At 48.4% G+C, this 19,102-nt stretch overlaps 10 protein-coding genes across 10 annotated transcripts; 5 read left to right on the top strand and 5 right to left on the bottom strand.

The window, feature by feature from the left end:
- Positions 1-485: 485 nt before the first annotated feature.
- N7516_001260 (transcription factor TFIIIC subunit TFC6) lies at positions 486-2,747 on the bottom strand (the record flags this gene model as incomplete). Its single annotated transcript, XM_057213982.1, has 1 exon — positions 486-2,747. One exon carries the CDS (start codon positions 2,745-2,747, stop codon positions 486-488), a length of 2,262 nt encoding a protein of 753 aa, XP_057075865.1.
- Positions 2,748-3,796: 1,049 nt separating this feature from the next.
- N7516_001259 (alpha/beta fold hydrolase) lies at positions 3,797-4,489 on the bottom strand (the record flags this gene model as incomplete). The annotated part of the gene is made up of 1 exon (XM_057213981.1): positions 3,797-4,489. The coding sequence occupies one exon, from the start codon at positions 4,487-4,489 to the stop codon at positions 3,797-3,799; it is 693 nt and encodes a 230-aa protein (XP_057075864.1).
- Positions 4,490-4,942: 453 nt separating this feature from the next.
- N7516_001258 (uncharacterized protein) lies at positions 4,943-6,026 on the top strand (the record flags this gene model as incomplete). The annotated part of the gene is made up of 2 exons (XM_057213980.1): positions 4,943-4,996; positions 5,043-6,026. The coding sequence occupies 2 exons, from the start codon at positions 4,943-4,945 to the stop codon at positions 6,024-6,026; spliced, it is 1,038 nt and encodes a 345-aa protein (XP_057075863.1).
- A 251-nt stretch (positions 6,027-6,277) lies between these two features.
- Positions 6,278-7,084, bottom strand: N7516_001257 (dolichyl-phosphate beta-D-mannosyltransferase; the record flags this gene model as incomplete). Its single annotated transcript, XM_057213979.1, has 3 exons — positions 6,278-6,632; positions 6,697-6,912; positions 6,981-7,084. The coding sequence occupies 3 exons, from the start codon at positions 7,082-7,084 to the stop codon at positions 6,278-6,280; spliced, it is 675 nt and encodes a 224-aa protein (XP_057075862.1).
- Positions 7,085-7,368: 284 nt separating this feature from the next.
- Positions 7,369-8,924, top strand: N7516_001256 (uncharacterized protein; the record flags this gene model as incomplete). The annotated part of the gene is made up of 4 exons (XM_057213978.1): positions 7,369-7,411; positions 7,471-7,519; positions 7,574-8,657; positions 8,730-8,924. 4 exons carry the CDS (start codon positions 7,369-7,371, stop codon positions 8,922-8,924), a joined length of 1,371 nt encoding a protein of 456 aa, XP_057075861.1.
- Positions 8,925-9,117: 193 nt separating this feature from the next.
- Positions 9,118-10,126, bottom strand: N7516_001255 (uncharacterized protein; the record flags this gene model as incomplete). The annotated part of the gene is made up of 2 exons (XM_057213977.1): positions 9,118-9,982; positions 10,041-10,126. 2 exons carry the CDS (start codon positions 10,124-10,126, stop codon positions 9,118-9,120), a joined length of 951 nt encoding a protein of 316 aa, XP_057075860.1.
- Positions 10,127-10,450: 324 nt separating this feature from the next.
- Positions 10,451-11,407, top strand: N7516_001254 (hemolysin III family protein; the record flags this gene model as incomplete). Its single annotated transcript, XM_057213976.1, has 1 exon — positions 10,451-11,407. One exon carries the CDS (start codon positions 10,451-10,453, stop codon positions 11,405-11,407), a length of 957 nt encoding a protein of 318 aa, XP_057075859.1.
- Positions 11,408-12,466: 1,059 nt separating this feature from the next.
- On the top strand, positions 12,467-13,820 carry N7516_001253 (Zn(II)2Cys6 transcription factor domain-containing protein; the record flags this gene model as incomplete). Its single annotated transcript, XM_057213975.1, has 2 exons — positions 12,467-12,820; positions 12,885-13,820. 2 exons carry the CDS (start codon positions 12,467-12,469, stop codon positions 13,818-13,820), a joined length of 1,290 nt encoding a protein of 429 aa, XP_057075858.1.
- Positions 13,821-14,211: 391 nt separating this feature from the next.
- N7516_001252 (SDR family NAD(P)-dependent oxidoreductase) lies at positions 14,212-15,360 on the top strand (the record flags this gene model as incomplete). The annotated part of the gene is made up of 4 exons (XM_057213974.1): positions 14,212-14,383; positions 14,433-14,620; positions 14,690-14,841; positions 14,964-15,360. 4 exons carry the CDS (start codon positions 14,212-14,214, stop codon positions 15,358-15,360), a joined length of 909 nt encoding a protein of 302 aa, XP_057075857.1.
- A 1,288-nt stretch (positions 15,361-16,648) lies between these two features.
- Positions 16,649-17,969, bottom strand: N7516_001251 (serine/threonine-protein kinase; the record flags this gene model as incomplete). The annotated part of the gene is made up of 2 exons (XM_057213973.1): positions 16,649-17,292; positions 17,372-17,969. The coding sequence occupies 2 exons, from the start codon at positions 17,967-17,969 to the stop codon at positions 16,649-16,651; spliced, it is 1,242 nt and encodes a 413-aa protein (XP_057075856.1).
- Between the last annotated feature and the right edge of the window lie 1,133 nt (positions 17,970-19,102).

Below are 19,102 nucleotides of genomic sequence, written 5' to 3'. Positions count from 1 at the left end.
GATAGAGGATTGAGAATGAAAGAGAAGGACTCAAGTCCGGGTTTAAAAGTGGTATGAAAAAGATCTACTATCACGGTGAAGTGTACTTCTATTGGGCCAAAAATAGGCGGCTGGGATCTACGGTGGCTGGGTTGGTAGTAAATCCAGCCATGGCTTTTTATGTTTTTTAATTTATTTTTAATTGTCTTATATTGATTTTGATTGGCTGGAGGAAGATCTACGTAAGAACCCCACATGGCGCATCTGCCAACCACGATGTTGTGGTGGGGTTTCCACGGCGACTCAAGTGAGCAATTGGTGTGGCTGGGGGCTCCAGGGATCCACTGTGACACGACTGATATACTATGTTGTAGTAGTACTCCGTATTTTTCGTTTCACTGTCGCCTAGTTTCTTTTCATAGATCAACTATGATGTCCTCGATCGACATGAAAGTCTAGGCAGCTCTTCTGTTTCATTGACGCAGTCATCCTAATTGCGACCGGCACTAGATGGCAAGATCTTCCACTCTTACCAATCCACACCCCAGCGCAGCGCTGGCCCACGCTGCACAAGGGCGGTTGGGGTTCCACCCGAGGGCTGTGACATGAGTGTTTTCTTCGTAGATCGTCGAGGTCCCCATCCCATTCACGGGGTTGGTCTCGAACAGCTTGTGCATTGCCAGCTTCTGGTTTTCTGCCCGGTATCCGTCATGAAACCGACTAGTGCCCATAGTGCCCGTCTTAGAGGTGGGAATCCATTCATGTGTAAACCATATCTGCTGCCAGATTTGCTCCTTGTTGTAAACCACTCGTCGGAAGGGATTTGTTCCTACGACCTCACCTGCGGTACTGCCAAATAAGGCACAGGGGTGATGATTGCTGCATTGCGCCATGGCCGAAATGATGCTGCTGAGTCGCGCAATGGTGGTGGTGGTAAAAAATCGTCGAATTGGAATCACGCGAGCGAATTCATTTTCATCCCCGGCAATAACGGACTGGCAGATGGGAGAATAACTGACGAAGGGAGAGGCCCCTCGCATGCGGCCCGTCGAGGCCATTTCACTGGTGGGATCGAGGACCGACCACATCCTTGTTTCGCCATCCATAGCAATGGTGGTCATTAGTTGGGGGTGGACCGGGTATGCCGAGGTGATGTCGAGTATGTAGGTGGCGTGGAGTGGCCGGTAGAAATAAGGTGTAGGTTCAGACGCAGAGGAAGGTTCGATGTTCCAGATAGCCACAAAGCCATTACCGCATCCCACTGCAAGATCACTGGGGGATAGCCAAGTGACACATGTACAAACTGTTGATGGTGGTTTGGCCTCAAACGCAGGCGATTTGATTTTGACTATATCTTGCGCATTAGCGGGACTCGTGAGAGTCTCTCGAAAGGGGTACTCACGGAATTCGGTTCCTTGTGACTCTGTACTTGTTTTTATATCCAAAACTCTGACATATCCATCTCCCCAAACTGTTGCGAGTAGACCAATGGATGCTTGTTCTTCTTCGTCCTCCACTCGTTCGGTCCGAGGCAAATTGCACCATACCATGCGTCTCAAGTCACCCCAGTCAGCACACAGGACTTGTCGAAGACGGGGTTTGGATTCCATATCGAGGGTCATTGTAGGAGTCTCGCTCGGTTTGGCTTTGAACTCCCAAATCTGCAGAGCGCTAGGGAAAGGCTCCGAGGGTTGAAACGATGAGATAGGCTCACTTTCCTCGGATTTGTACTGGTTCTTCTGATCTTCTGTAATCGGCGCCGCCACAGCAAGATACTGGGTGAGACCATTCTGGTTTGGAGCCCAAGTCATGCAATGTGCCTTTTGACCGATGTTTAGCATCCAACCTTCTCGAACCCTTTTGGTCCCAGCTCCCGATCCGCCTGGTTTGGAGCCTGGTTTCTCCCAGGCCTTTCCATAGTCAAAAGTCTCATGATATCCCAATTCGAATAGTTGTTGATTATCATGCGGCCCCAGTAAAATGCCATGCTTTCGCGTGTCTGGTTGAGGCAGGTAATTTTGGAACACGATTGATTCTTTCATCGTCTCAATGCGCTGTCTTTTCCGGAATCTCTCTCCAGTGTCCTGGTCATAGTACCAGTCCCATCCACGGGTGCTTTCTTTCATAACATCATCGGGGTGAACCCCAAACGTGGGACCGTACAGGTATTCAGGCTTCTTCTCTGTCTCCTCCAGGGTGACGCGAGAGGGAAAGACCGCATCTATACCCTTGTTCCATCGCATCCGGAAGTGGATGGCTGGCATCAGGTCTCGATCGTCAGAACCGAAAGTGAGATTGTAATAAGTGCCTTTGGACAAGTGATCTCTGGGTTCGATGATGCCACGAGTATGTGTCTCTTCAGCAGATGGTACAACTGTTCCATCTGCCCTTCGCTTTTTGACGCTCGCGTCGTGTTGGAACGGTATCGAGCGCTCTTTCCTAGGAGTATTCCCGATGCCGTCGACGTCCATTTCTTCGGGGTCAGAGGCATCCGCATCTAGTCCAATTTCTTCTTCTACCTCCTCTTCGGGCTCATCTTCTAGCTCGTCTTCTTCCTCAATTCCCTCATCAGCTTCTTCACCCGAGCCAGCCACAAATTCATTATCTGAGGCTGAATCTTCTGTTGGGGCTCGCTTCTTTTTCCCCTTGCGAGAACTCTCCTGCTTGGTTGAGTCCTCATCATCACTGATCCCAGCTGCCTTAAATGGATCATCAATGTAAACCGCCCTGGGACCTTTGAAGCGGCCAGATCTGCGGCCGGAAGGCATGTTGCTTAGATAGGTCGTGTCGTTAACAACAGCCAATTACACCGGTGGTGTGCATGCGTAAAGTATCTCGAATTACCCAAATCTCAGTAACAGACGTTTTATTGAGCAACGCAGCTGCGATCTTGTGCATTGAGACGTCCGCTATTTGATTTGAGAAATAGAGAATCTTCAGCAATAGACGAAGGTCAAGGGCGGTGACACTAGTCCTAACATGGTTAGGTGTTATGCCTTAGCCTTCAGGCACCAACAGATCAAACAGTCATCTTGACCAATTTGTGGACTACATTCTCATTTACTAACAAACGAATTAATATCGAAGTTCTGAATAGCTTTTGTTCTCTATTTCGATATTTTAGCCGTTGGTGATGAGGTCACCTACGATGGGAACTTACCAAAAAGTCACTTCCTGAGTATCCCATCATTGCCTCACGATCTCCCAATAACGTGCACTACAATTACATATCTAGATCACCTAAGGTGATGTGTAAAACTATGCACATACCACCTTCCTAACCCGGAGACTTGATGATCTCATATGGTACACAGAAGCCCTGGTTATTTCATGGTTCTTGTGTCTTTGTGAAAACGACTACGGAGTTTATACCAACGTCTGACAGCGGTAACACAGCCCAGAAACTGACGTCTACACGGTTTAATAATAGTGAAGCGGCATCTTTGTTTGATTGCCAGAATCACATGTCACTCAGCCATTGCAACAGAAACTGTGTGTAGGGTGTTACGGATGACTATCCCCCATAGATCTAGCAGCAAAATGTGATATATCGACAAGTGATTGAGTGGGGTAAACGTACATGGTATGCTATGATTACAACATATGATTATAGTGCCGCACACCCTTCCTGAAGCAGTAGCCATCTGGGCTCTTGCTGTGATGCTATGAGCTCTCGGGAATCAGCTCTGAGAGGATCTCGTCCAGATGCCTATGAATCGTGAAGTGTGTATCGCCTTTGAACACTTTAAAAAATGGGTTGTTAGAAAGAAGTTTGACGTAGTACTCCGTCATGGGTAGCGGGAAATTCTAATCTTTTTCAGCATGCCAGATGTGGAGGTTGGTGTAAGTAATGTCGCCGAACTCGACCCCAGTCTTGTGACAATAGCTTCGCCTCATATGCAGCAGGGCCAGCGCCCTGCGCAAAAGGCTCAAATAATATGCGTAGCAATTGAGCTCTCCGTTCCTCGGCCGATTCGTCATGTTGGTCCTGGTCCTTTGCCAAGTAATCATTGACTCTCCGAGTTGCCAATTGTGTACTCAGCCCATTTCTAAGCATCCACACCACAATGGTCAACAACCCCCGTAGCCCAGTTGGCCAGTGTTCTGTCGCCAGCATCGAAACACAATATATCCAAGGCATATGATGAGCCCCAGCCCTCCAGTTGCCCGCTCCAGCAAGTACACCGACTGCGGACATCATGTCTTGAGGGAGCACCTGCGCGCACGCCAATGCATAGGGCCCGCTGCCGGAGCCGCCCATGATTGCAAAACGGGAGAGTCTGAGATCATCGGTGGGCCAGTCCATAATACGTCGGTTCGGCTGGACTGTGGAGAGGCCGAAGCCTGGGCGCTCCGGGGCAATCACACGAATTCCGCGCTGGCGAAAGATATGGTCTATCGTTGAAGGCTCAAGACAGCATTGGGGATAGCCATACATGAACATTAGCGGATGGCCTGTTTCACAGCCATATTCGGCATAGCCTAGGGTCCTCCCGTCCGAGAGTCGCATTGTTTGATCGACCCACGAGCTTGAAGTTCCGATATATCGGCATTTTATTGTAGATTTTGCGCTTCTCGTAAAAGACCTTATCTTTGTGGTCTGTTCATAGTAGAAAACGAGTGAAATTTCACATTTTAATGAGAAGAGGGGTTTGGGATGTCAGACATATCGTACAGGGTTCACGCGGGTCGATCTTGGCGACAGTGTGGGTGTGGCTAGGCCTGAAACGTGTAGTATGAACCGCCAAACGGAGGACTCCGTATTTTATAGATCAAATGTCATTGGCATAATCTACTTCAAAATATAAACAAAATGTTCAAGCCTATGAGATCGGAGACAACCAATGTACTTTGTAAGGCAAACAACATGGGCCATGGCCGACCCCGCCTGCAAGATAACGTCAACTGCTGATCTCCCACCTTTGTCGAGTCTCATCTTCTCAACAACCACCACATTTCTATCATGTCCTCACAGGCTAGTCGCGGGGCGTCGCATAGTGGCGTCCTCCATGAATATGTATGTACTAGGCTATTCATTCTACACGCCAAGCTAACGCCCGCAGGCTCCCAAACTCGTGGCCTTTGAGTTCACCCCACCAACAGAGGGCATCAACAAGATAAATAGCCTTATCTTCGTGGGCGGACTGACAGATGGATTTTGCACTGTTCCCTATGTTGCCAAGCTAGCCAAAGCTCTAGAAAATACCGAATGGTCGGTCTTCTCTATCCTACTGTCGTCCTCCTATGCCGGATGGGGAGTCGGAAGCCTTGATCGCGATGTAGAAGAAATCGGGCAATGTGCGCGGTTCATTCGCGATCTCAAGGCGTCACGCCAACCCGGCCCACTGACAAAAGCCGGAAAGATTGCTATCATGGGGCATTCGACCGGAAGCCAGGACGTGCTCCACTACCTTTATTCGCTGAACCCCGTGCCGCACAAGGAGTTTGATTTCGGCCTTCAGCACATGGTCCGTCCTGAGCTTGATGGTGCTATTATGCAAGCACCTGCCTCTGATAGAGAGGGTCTGCAGGCTATTATCAATTCCTCTCCGCAGCCCGACGAGCTTCGAAAGGTCTACGATCAGCTTGTGGGCTTTTCCAAAGAGCAGCCTTACACAGCAGAGAAAAACGACACAATTCTCCCATTGAACTTGACTGCGAAGCTTTCTTATCCTCCTGACACGCCTCTCAGTGCCCGGAGATTCTTGAGTCTGGTCAGCCCTCAGAGCCCCGAGAACCCATCCGAGGACGATCTCTTCAGCTCCGACTTGAGTGATAAACGTTTGCAAGAGACCTTTGGGAAGGTGGGCCCCCAGGGCATTGTCAAATCAAGTTTATTGGTTTTGTATTCTGGTGAAGATGAGTATTGCCCGCATTGGGTGGACAAGGAAAAGCTGTTGCAGAGATGGCAGCAGGCCACCGAAGCGGGAGGCGCCAAGTGGGATGCGGAAAACAGCGGGGTCATTCCTGGAGCCAGCCACAATGTTTGTGATGAAGGTCAACAGGACCTCATTGATCGAGTTCTACGGTACCTCCAGACCCTCTGAGCGCTGGAGGTTGATGATATTGAAGCATAGAAATGTGAAATCCAGAAGACAAGAGAACGTTAAATTGATATCAACAATAAACAGGTCATTCAAACACCACCCAGAAGTGCACGGATTCAGAATAACGGAGGTCAGAAAGGGGTATATCACAGCACGGGCAGTAGGCAAGTCCAGTCATGATACCATGTTGGACTTGAGGCAAAGACGAATCGAAGCATTGGGGCACCAAAATCCCTATGGCAAGGCCCGATTTAGACCTTAACCCACAAGCTCAACACGCCCTTGAGATACTCAACAATCTCGGATCCACCCAGCTTGCTCTCGCCATACAGACGGTCGACGAAGGTAATCGGACACTCGGACACCTTGTAGCCCATTGCCTTAGCACGGACCATCATCTCCATCTGGAAGCTGTAGCCCTTGCTCTCAGTCTTGAGGATAACCTTCTCCAGAACTGACTTCTTGTACAGCCGGAAGCTACCAGTCAGGTCACTCACACCGGGCATCAACATGACGTCCGCGATGAGGTTGGCAGTGCGCGAAGTGAACTTGCGGAACAAATCCCAGCCGTAGACACCACCCTTGATATCTCCTCGGTTCGCATATCTGGTTCCGGTCACGATGTCGGCGTCGGACTCTTTTTTGAATTCGGATCATCTCAGGGATGAACTTGGGGTGGTGGCTGAAGTCGGCGTCCATGATGATAACAAAATTGCCGGTGGCATATTTCAAGCCATGGACGTAAGCTGTACCCAGACCGAGCTTGCCCTGACGGGGCTTAAGGACGATGTGTTCCGGGCCATAGAGTTTCTGGAGCTGCTTCGCGATCTCGAGGGTGCCGTCAGGGGATCCGTCGTCGACGATAATAACCTCCCAATCCAGCTTCCTATAATTTTGTTTAAAAAAACGACGTTAGCCCCAGCACTCTTAATTTATATCAGCTCAAGCGCATACTCCTCATTGAAGGTCCTCTGGATCAACCAGATAATGATAGGGAGGTTCCTCCGCTCATTGTAGGTGGGAAGAATGACCGAGTACTTGTTCTTAGCCGCCGCCATTTTGAAACCCTACGAGTCAATTAATAAAATAAGGAGCGGTAAAAGATCCGAGCGAAGATCAATGAAAAAAAAAAGAGAAAAGAAAAGAGTAGGGAACGTATGGCTGACAGCTTGTTGCATTCGGCAACGCCAGATCGCGGCCAAGTCGCCAGATCCGGAATTCACCGCCCTGGCAGAATCCGATAGCTTATCGGGTGTTTTGTTTCGACTTCAAGTAGAATACTTCCAAGGTTACTCTACTTTCCTTATTAATTGATCTCAGAAACACCCCGAAGGCTGTAAAGATGGATTCAGTACCAGACAAGCACATTCGGAATATATCCAGGTGTAAGTGCTCACTTCATTCCCCTCACACTTCGACTATCCCTTCCTGATTGCCTATACAGCTTCTCGGCCCCGCAGCTCGACAAGAGGTCCTTTAGATGCATCAGACGAGTGAGCATTGTACCTTGGCTTCCACCACTATATATTTTCTCTTACATGATCCAGCCCTCTCTCTCTCCCCGAAACACCCACCTCGCCTATCAAACACGAATCAATGCTTGCTGCCAACAACACCTTTTCTGGGTCATCCTTCTACGAGTTGGATCCGCTTGCGCCAGACGATCTACCCGAAGGTTTAGAGAAAGACCTATCGTTTTTACTCAGACATAGCAACTTCCATACCCTCTCTCATCTTGACATCCCTCCGCCACTACGATCCGAATTCCTTATCCTCAACCCAGGGGAGCCTTTATCAACTTCGCTAGGCACCCTCGAAAAGCTACTGGCCGAGGGTCGATTCCTCATTGCGGCCCATTTCTCTGCTTCTATCTTGACCTCGTCTTTAATATCTCCTACGGATATAAAGATCATCTTTTCCCTCTTCTACACGCGCCTAGCCAGCTTGGATCTGTCGGGCAATACAGTTCTTGCAGCACAGGAATCGAAAGCCCTAGAAGATTTGAGTTCAGCGTTCTATTACATCGATCTCAAGCCTGAATCAGCTGCGACCGATAATGATAAAGACTCAGAACATGAGCAAGAACATGAACAAGATCCTCGTCATATTGTTCCATGGCCGCTTCGCGTACTGGCCGTTAGACTCCAGAGTATAGGCTTTGGTGATTCTCGCCGAAGTATTGGCGGCCTGTACGAGATCGGCCTGGAAGCGCGCCGAGAGATCATGAGAAGCGAAGCCACTGAAGATGAGCGAGAATTATGGAAACAGCGATTGGCAGATCTTGGGATTAGGGGTGTGAATGCGCTTATAGAGATGGATGATTTCGATTCAGCCAGGAGATCGCTTGATAACCTTCGGGCACCTGGATCAGAGTCAAACATAACCAAGTTGAGGAAGGCACTTTTGCTTTTGCGGATTGGTGAACTAGACGCAGCAAGCCAGGTATTTGGTGATGCTAATGAGACGAAAGAGGCTGCTTTATTGAAGCCACTGATAAGCATGTCAGATGGTCGCTTCGCCGATGCAGTGACCGAGTGGCGCATTCTTGGGGAGGATAGGACAAGGACGGATGGGGCTCTGGTAGCTCAGAATCTGGCTGTGTGTCTTCTCTACACTGGACAACTGGATGAGGTATTTGATCCCCTTGTCCAATACACTATTTGAAGGGTGATTTGAACCCATTGGCTGATTGTTTGTTCCTAGTCTCGTCAGCTCCTTGAGGCCCAGGTCTCATCCAACCATTCGTTTGGTAGTTTGATATTCAATTTGTCGACGGTCTACGAGCTTTGTACCGACAGAGCGACTCACATGAAGGGACAGTTGGCTGATACGATCTCAAAACAGCCTGTCACCGGACAGACCAATTTAGATCGGCCAAACTCAGACCTAAAGTTATAAGACTTTAAATTGAAAATCACTTCGGCCAGGGGGCCATTGAATTCAATCTGTCTGCACACGATCTAAATAATAATTAATACTCCATGAATGATATCCATCTGCTAATGATACGACGTTTTCCCAACCAACGCCATGCAATGAAACGAACGCCACTGAATGCTCTTGTCCAAAGAAAGTCTAACCCGACATGTACTTATGCACTCGATGCACTTGGCTCCGGCTTGGGAGGGGCCCTCTGCTTCAGTCGTTTGATGATAATCCTATCACCTTCGCGTTCCCAGCGAAGCTTCTCTTGCTCAACCAATTTCTCCCATGTCCAACTCTGTTCGTCTCCTGTGCAGCCACCCAAAATCCAACTGATGTGCACGCTGAGATAGGCACTGCCCACGGCCTTGAGCGCATGCCTGCGAACTCGATCTGCAGCCCAATTCATCACTGCGCGGATGTGAGAATCCACGCTGTTGTGTAATTGCCAGAATACCACCCAATTGTCGTGCACTAAGGCAGCCAAAACCTTATCTACTGTCTGGGACTGGTAGGAATGCTCTTTCCGCGCCCGGGCACGTAATTCAAATGCTGAAATCATATCTCCTTGCCGACAGGCATAATCGAGAATCAAGTATGTGATCAGTTCCGTGGCTTCGGCGCCGGGTATTGGGTGAGATGTGGAGTGCAGTTTATCCAGAACGTATCGTAGAGAGGGGAAGTATGACGGTGGGTGATGCGCAAGAATAGATAAGCGAATGGAGAAGACATGAATCCGCTGCGAGAATTCTGCCGGAGTAGTTGTAGCTGTTGCCAGAACGGCTTCGCGCAGCTTCCGAAGGGAGAGAAGAAGTGTGGATAGCTCTGTTGATGGTGGCGGGACACCCTTCTGTGCGGGGTGTAATTTCAAGGGCGACTGGGAAGCGGGCGGATTGGAAGTTGCATCGTTTGAGGGACTCGTTGGAAGAGAGGATAATGCTGCATCAAGGTCTTTCGAGTGCTGGGCACAAAATCGCATGTATCGATCGACTATATTGTCGAAGTACTGTGTCTGAATCTTATGGTCCAACAGTCTACGGATGTTAGCATATTAGTATTTTTGGCTGGGAAGATTGCGCATCTCAAACGCACTTCTTATCACCCTTTGAAACGAATCCAACATTTTCCAGAGAGTCAGATACTGGGCGTAAGCGACTCATCTTTCCCTGTGTTGACATGTGTTGACATAGTATCATTATAGTATGATATCAACCATCATTTGGAGTTGATATAGTGTTTGTCTTGTTTGCTTCCTCTCACGCCGAGGCTTTCCCCAACATGGCCTACGTTGAACTACCCAACAGCTGGAATTTCTTCTTTTTTATCTTCATCTTTTAGTATTTAATTCATCTTTTTCCTCCTTTTTTTTATTTTTCTTTTTCAATTTTCTAAGAATTTTTATCTGGTGACTTGTCTTACTTGTTCTACTGTTGGTCAACTTCAAAATATTCCTGTAACTCATTGCATACTTGCATACACATACCTGCATATCACATGTGATCATGCCTCACCAGCGTCGCCCTATTGAACATCAGAAAGTGTCGGTAGATAGTCAGTCTACGGAGATGACTACTGTTGGTGAGGAGGCTCACAACTTGGTAAAGCGACTTCTTCATTGGGACGATCTACCTCACTGGCAACGCGACAACCATCACATCCATACTGGATATCGGCCCGCCTCGTCCTCATTTTTGAGTTCATTTCAATCACTGGGTTACGTTCACAATGAGACGGTCAACATTTACACCCACCTCTTGCCAGCAGTGATGGCTGCCCCCGCTGCGTACTGGCTCTACCACTTGCTTTCTCAGCGATACCGGGATGCAGCCGATTCTGATATCCTAGCTTTCTCCTGTTTCTTTGCGGGGGCTGCCTTCTGTCTTGGCATGTCCGCAACCTATCACACCATCTCAAATCATTCACCTGTGGTTGCACGCATTGGCAATGCACTGGACTATATCGGTATCGTGGGACTCATTGTGGGAAGCTTTGTACCAAGTGTCTTCTATGGATTTTATTGTGTACCTAATCTCCAGAACAGGTACTGGGCCATGATCTGTACCATTGGGCTAGGCTGCGTGATTGTATCCGCTTCTCCCCGGTTCCGCACGCCTCGTTGGCGTCCGTTCCGCGCTACCATGTTCATTGGGATGGGCTTATCTGCTGTCTTCCCCGTACTCCATGGGGTTTTTCTCTTCGGACTTGACCGCATGCAACAGCAGATCGGTCTAAACTGGCTCGTTTTCCAGGGCTTCTTGTATATACTTGGAGCCGGGATCTATGCGGCCCGAGTACCTGAGCGACTCATGCCCGGGAAATTTGACATTGTGGGGAGTTCGCATCAAATCTTCCACGTGTTGGTGGTCTGCGCAGCAGTAGCTCACCTGACAGGGCTGTTGAAGGCATTCGATTATCGGCACAGCGGGGTTGCCGAGACCTGTCAGATTCCACGCGGCTGAGTCGGGGTCTGGAGCAACACAAGAGGTTAGACAACATGCTCATGGCATTTTGTCAGAGGTAGCATGGGAATGAAATGTTCACGTTGTAGCGTACGTGGCGTGGCTTATGTTCAAGAATCTCTCAAGGGTCAAAGGTCCCCCTGCTGACGATGACTCGAATTAGTATGTGCAACAATGACACAATGACGAAAGAAATGAAGCGGTGAACGCATAATTTCTACTTACAGGGACTAGACCCGGTCAGCCGATAAAAAAAAAGATACCTTTTGTTTTGCTTCTATTTCACATGGTACCCAGCGTTGTCCATCCGAGGCTATTGTACTTGTGTTCCATTGGCAAGAGAACAGGCCCTAGCGGGAGAACAGACCAACAGCCCTTGTTAGTAAAAGGTTCATCTGGTTTTCCAATAACCCAGAAACTTAACCCCGAAATTGGCGTTTACGATGTTGCATCAGGGTGTGACGACTACCAAACAAAAGGACCCCTAGCCGGTTTTCTCTTGAGGGACCCTGTTTTCTCCATATCACGAGCAGTGTTCGAAAATGGCGAAAGCTTTCAATCCAAAGCAATCTTCAATATTCCTTTTGCCAGATCAGGTTGGATCAGATTTAAGAAGGAATTTCGAGGGAAGATGCTTCTTTTTAACCTCAGAATACTGGTGCCAGTTTGCGTCCCATGCGTGGTTGATCAGATGGAAGCATATGGGGTTTCACAGCGGCTGACCTGTTTATGCGGCTGCCGTCGGTACTGGATTCGAATGCCAGAGTGACATTTCTTCTCTCTAAAGCTTGAGCTTGTTCATATATATATACAAGGGAGTGGATGTAAAGGGGGGTTGTGAAGCATCTACCTCATTGGATGTGTGCGGTATCATTGTATGGAACTGGCTTTCTATTTCTAATTTCCCATTTTCCCCTTTTCCTTTCCATTTATATCCACATATCACCAAACCCTGGGCTATAGGTATTGTCATTGATATCGTATTGGGAGATCCTACTAGCTTCCTTCGTGTTTCCCACCCCCAACTCCCCCCGTCTCTCAACCAACCCCAAACAGAAAATGCTTGCAGAGTCCAATGGCAGCCCATATGCTGGTGGAGATACACCTAAACTACGAACTGCTTGTGAAAACTGCCGGCAATCCAAAGTGAAATGCAACCTGTCTGGCAAGAGTGTCTGTACTCGCTGCCTACGCCACGGCCTACAGTGCCAATACGGATTTGCAAATCGATCTGGTAAACCAAAGGGTAGCAAAAACAGAGCTACTCTCCGCAAACTAGGTCAGCTGCAAGAAGAGAAGCCTCCTATGCGTGGGTTTCGCGGTAGTCGACTTGTTGCCCCTGTGGCCGACATGGAACCACTAGTTGGGAATAACTATGGCAGTCAAATTCCCGACCCAGCAATTGACAACGATGTAAGTTTTTTTTTCACTTACACTCACCAATTCGGCATATTTCTAATAATTTGCCATCCTATAGGTCTGCTTTATATCTAATCGGCCGGGCTTCTGGGAAAGTCCCCGAAGCTTCGGCAACACAACAACCCTAGAATCATCTGTTTGTCCTGGACAGTTGACAACAGTTGAGAGCTCCCCATTCACAGATCTGGTTGATTCATGTCCTGCTCTCCCAGCTGGCCTGGGATATCCGCATACACCCGTGACCCCGACATTTCTGTCCGGAGAACTAGCCGACGGGATGGCCAGTCCATCCCTAGCCGGTTCTGTGGCATCGCCGTATCCGATCTCACCATGCGAGTGTGTGGATATGCAGCTATTTCACATGAACCGGCTGAACCACCTACTCGCTGGATCAATGCCCCTGCGGCTCGATCACAGCCTGCAAACAATCAAATGCACATTTTGCGCATGTCAGATGTTCCTGCAGTGTATTAAATGTCCCAAAGACAGCACGAATCTGTTGCTGACTATCTCGGTACTCAATCTCACCCTCCAGCTCTTTGAGTACTGGGTTTCGCGAGAGACGTCACGCGCGCCGCGGCCAGAACACGGGGTCGATATCCGCTACGGATACTACGAGATCTGCCACGAGGAAAACAGACAGATACGCAACTTCTTACTCCGAGGCCTATTGTTACAGTGTCGAGATGTATTGCTAGCTCTGAAAAGTACCGCTAGTGCTGCCGATGTTCAAATTCCCAAGTTGGGCGACCACGAAGGTCCGTCAGAACCGAAACTATCAGATGACCATGCTAGTCAGCACTGGGCTCTTTCGGAGAATGTCGGTTTACTTCCCGACTTGGATTCCGATATTCCGAGTGGTACACCCAGAAGCGAAGGTCTGCTTTCCATCATCGCAGGCTATGAAGCTACTGTGTCGGCATTCTTACAGTCGACTTCATGGGGGGAGTGTATCTGTGGATCTGGACGAGTGATGCATGACGAGTCTCTTTGAATTATACCCACATACGGGAGGTCAACTGTTTTTTCTGTCGCTACTGTACGCTAAGGAGGAATGTAGAGAGGAGTGCGGAGAAGTAAAAGTTGGATGCACAAGCTGGACAGTAAACGCAGATCGGCTATATTAACAGAAAATTGAAAAACATATACCACCTATATAATAGTACAATAGCAACAAAAGAAAATATATTGTATACCAAAATAAATTATTGTCATAGACCCCCATCTCCTCTACTATGTATGTTGTAACTGTATGTTGTTATCCCCCACAATATCTCGGTCCGCGCTGAGCCTCGGTGATCCAAGAGCCGAGAGGTTGTATAAGACCTTCTTCCCCTCTTACAAGCTCAACGCTCACCTTTTGATTTATTCCAATTATTTCAAAAATGGCTCCCTCCGACCGTCTCAGTCAAGTCAATGAACACCTCAACTACCCAGCCGGTCTACTAGCAGGCCAAGTAGCCATCATCACCGGTGCAGGCCAGGGCATCGGCGCCGAAGCAGCCCGACTATTCGCAAATGAAGGCGCGAAGGTCGTAGTCGCTGATATCGATGCCAGTACGAGGCCCATAATTACATTACACGTATATATCTAACAAATAAACAGACAAAGCCAACGCCGTCGCCGACGCAATCAACTCCGCCAAGGCCGGTCGTGCCCTCGCCGTCGTCGGGGATGTCCTCGACAGCAACTACATAACCGAACTAGTAAAGAAAACTGCCGAGTTCGGCAATGGCAAAATCCACATCATCATTAACAATGCTGGGTTCACCTGGGATGGTGTTATTCACAAGGTGAGAATAATCTCAGCGTATACTACTACCAAGTTATCATTCCACTAACAATCCAAATTCTCCACACAGATGACAGACAAGCAATGGGAGACCATGCTAGCCGTGCATAATACCGCACCCTTCCAGCTTGTGCGCGCTGCGGCACCCTACTTCCGAGTGAAAGACCAAGAGCCGCGCGTGGTGATCAACATCAGCAGCACAAGTGGCATCCACGGCAATGCGTAAGTACCCGATAATATCCAAGACCCAGTCTCCACTCCCCACTCTCGCCCAACAACAACAAATATTCAATCCTACATACGACATACAATAATATATATACTATACTAACCGAGTAAAACAGAGGCCAGGCCAATTATGCAGTTGCAAAAGCCGGTGTTGTCGGGCTGACCCGCACTATCGCCAAAGAATGGGGCCCATCCTTCGGTGTGCGGTCCAACACTATCGCCTTCGGCTTTGTGACGACACGTCTCACAGCCGCCAAGGAAGAAGGCGCTTTCATCACCACCCCCGACGGTACGAAGGTTGCCCTCGGAATACCAGGCAAGCAGCTTGCGACTAAGAAGGGCTCTGTGGACCAGGAGAAGAAGGAGGTTGTTGCTCCTACTTACCCTGATATCCCGCTAGGCAGACCTGCGACTCCCGTTGAGGCTGCGAGGGCGATTCTGGGTGTTGCATCGCCGTGGTTCTCTTATGTTAATGGGGAGACGATTCGGGTTACCGGTGGACGGAACATGTAGATTCCGTATGTAATAGCGGTGTGTGTGGATATATATATATCCGGCTTTAGAGCTGGATGTATGTATGCAAAATGAATTTATTGAACAGTATCTTATCTGCTTGCTTCATTAAAAGAAGTCCGTATGCTGTATATGTCATCGTTAAGACGTCGGGATGTTCTATACCACCTTGCTGCATAGTTATATGAGCATATATGAGGTCAATTAACCGTGAGCTGCACAGGGTTAGTACTGTAAAACCTGATCCAACTCACCAGAGACCCATCTACCGTCAACTCGGAATGGATCTGCCCTGTCTTGCGTGCCACTTTGGGCAGCCAGCGGTTTCACGGTGGCGTGGGCGCATCACACACGACGAAACACGAAACATCACCCGCTCATGCCCAATCGAGTCTCGGCCGTTTTCGGACGGCGTAACGTTGCACGACAGGACATTAGGAAGCGGTTGGGAACGTCTTTTGAAGGCGGGTAACTTTACAACGTTAACGTTCTCAGGTGAAGATTGGAGGTGGAAGTAAGTAGTTGTAGAAGGCAATGGTGTAGATTGTGTGAAGTATTGTGGTATCATATCGTAAGAATCAATCAAAAGGGAACAACATGTCCCGAAATGTCCCGCCAATGCGAAAAGTCTATGCACATATATATATATAAGTAGAAAAGAACTGAGATCACCCTTGGGTCGTCAAAATAGCAAAAAGCCGTCCCCCAAAAAAAAGAATAAACAGAGAATCCAAAAAATCGAAGAAGTGTGTCAACGCCGGGTTGAAATGTCCAAAATACCCCAATCCCAAAAATAAACAAAAATAAAGACCCCGTATTTCATCAGCCCTCCCAGGGGCGTATCTTCAAATCATGCTTCCCAGTGTATTATCACGCCAGAAAATGGAAACGTAAAAAAAAAAAAAAGATCCCTCCAGGTATGTATCGAAATATTAAAACAATAAGAAAGGAGACCCGGTCGCAAGGGAGACATAGGACTGTGGTCAAACGGTCCATGTAAGGTCGTTAAGCCAGGGAAGTTCCATGGTCCAAGGTGGAAAAAAGGAGTAAAGAAATATGTCCAAAAGGAAAAGAAAGCTGGTGGCCGAGTCCAGTGGATCATGATCAACGCGATCAACTTTTTTGTTTGCTCAGCAGCTTTTAGAGTCCGCTCGATGGCGGAAGAGAGAAGAGAGTTAAAAGGGACCAGAAATATGCGAACGGAGATATCGGGGGAGCATTCGATCAAGGAATGGTGATGTAAAAGAGAAGAGCGTCAAAAGTCATGCAGCTGCGAGGCAAGGAGCAATTAGACGGGGATCTCGAGGCCCTGTAGGTGGGGGTGAATGAGGCCATAAGCAAAGGGATCCGCGGGGAAGAAGGGCTCCGCGCAGACGGAAGGGAAGACGGTCTTGCAATCGGGGACCTGCTCCGAAACTGCTGGCGACATGGTATCGAAATCCGAGTAATCCTCGGTGATGGCCGAACCGTCGGAAGCAGCTGATTGAGAGAAGGCCGAGTATTGCGCGGAGTCCAAGGATGAACCAGATACCTGGGCGTATAGGGGTTCCATGGGGCCCATGAACATTGGCATCTGGGGCTGAGGAATGTAGTCGATCTGTTCCGGCACCCAGGGGGTTTGGACCATGGGATTCTCGGTGAAGCAGGGGCACTCCAGAATGAGCTGGCGCAGCTCTGGGATGGAGATCCGCTTCATTGGGTCAAGCTCAAAGACGCGACTCAGTATACTCACCATCTCGGAAGAGAGAGGCAGAATAGTCTTCAAGAAGAATGGGTCCTTGAGGTAGGCCTGGAATGTGGAATCCTCGACCGAGGCACGTTTCCATGGGTTGCGACCGCAGGTTAGATTAACAAGAATCACGCCCAGACTCCAGACGTCGTTGGTAGCGGACATGTAGCAGGACAAAGGTCGGGCGTTGGATTGTTGACATTCTATAAACATGTCAAGTTAGCCACATCGCCCAAAAAAAAAAAAAAAAGAAAGAGACAGAGTGTGGTTGGGTGCGCTTACCAGGCGACATGTAGAACGTGGAACCGCATCCAAAGTCCGTCGTATAATAATCTGTCGTCGCCAGGCCAAAGTCGGCAAGCTTGACAGTCATTCCATTTTCGGTCACGAGGACATTCTCAGGCTTGAGATCCCGGTGATAGATCCCGAGAGAATGGCAAAATTGTACGGCATCCAGGATTTGGAGGAACACACTCTTGGCCAAGAAGTCATTACCGACAAAGTTTCCCTTATCGGTAATGTTAGAGAACAGGTCTCCTTCTGGGCAATACTCCATCACGACGTAGGTACAATCCGCGGAATCCATGATGCGGACTAAGGGAACCACGTTGGGATGTTGGCTGGCCAGGTGATGTAGTCTAATCTCGCGCTGCTGGAACTTGAGTTGACGGGCATCCAGACCATCCTTGCAGAGAACCTTGACGGCATAGACTTCGTTGGTGTGAATGTCCACAGCGGTGTAGACAACGCCGTAGGCTCCAACGCCCAAGACCCTGGTGAGCTCCAGCCGGTTGGCTAATACGAGTCCTAAGCGATCCTCGGGAGCATAGCGGCGGGGAGCCGGCGACGGTGGCGGAGTTGGTAGCATGGCCGGATACATTGTCCTTGGGGGTTGTATAAGAGGGGATCCAATGGTCCTCTCCCGGATGAGACGAGGAAAGAGAGAGTGTGTGTGTGTGAGAGCGAGCGCGCAAAGGTAGTCTGATCCAGGGAGATTATAAAAGAAGCCTAAATCCACGGATATTCAAAAGGCATCCATTCCAATCCAATGGGGGTTTCAAGATGGTCCGATCTAGGTCCGTTTGGTCCGGTCTGGTTGTGTTTGATAGAAGTCGAGAAGGAGAGTTGTTGCACAAGTAACCAGAAGCAAGAACCAACAAAAATAGAACAAAAATCAAAAACAAATAAAAGAGGAGTATAGTAGATATATAAGAAAAGATGTGAAATATACAAAAGTCGCGAAGTTGAGAGAGAAGGAAGAGTATTATAGAAGAGGTATCAGGCAGATGGACGCCTCGTGGGTTCGAGAAGACAATAATAAAACAAAAGGGAAAGCGCACTAGTCAAAAAGGAAATTACATTAAATCACCAAAAAGGGAAAGGATCGAATGGAATTTTAAAAAAAAGAAAATTAAATTCCCAAAAGAATCAATGATGCGTACAAAATAGAGTGGTACTAAAATAAATAATTTAAAATAAATTTTTAGAAAAAGTAAAATAATAATAGGCCATGTGTACGGAGTACGAAGCGGTGTGCATGCCTGAGTGTGGTTAGACCAATCATTATGACTCGGTCGGTCTTTCCTGCAGCCGCCACAACCGATGATTGGACCATAAGTCATAACGATCGACTAGAACCTTGGAAACTGCAGAGAGTCTCCTATTATTTTTTACCTACAACAATTTCCAATGTTCCCACACTTGCCCACACTTGCCCACAATTGTCCACAATGTCCAGATGGTCTTCCGTTCTAGGCCTAGTGTGGCAATGCCTTTCTGTCCACGTATCCTAACCCCTGTTCTTCCCAACGGTGTTTCTGCCTTGAAACCTTCTGACACACATTTGGCCAACGCACCCGCCACCTGCATTCTACCAATAAGCTCATTGCCCCCAGCCCCACAAAGCTATGGTATCTTGAGTCAGATCTTATACAACATTTATAAAATATACGGAGTATATACCAAGTATATACCATATGGGGATGTATTGAATGCAGATGTTTGAATGCAGAT

This window comes from Penicillium verrucosum (genome assembly GCF_028828655.1).
Source record: "Penicillium verrucosum strain IBT 35672 chromosome Unknown utg000001l_segment0_segment0, whole genome shotgun sequence".
Taxonomy (NCBI): Eukaryota; Fungi; Ascomycota; class Eurotiomycetes; order Eurotiales; family Aspergillaceae; genus Penicillium; species Penicillium verrucosum.
This window is presented reverse-complemented; position numbering and strand designations above follow the sequence as displayed.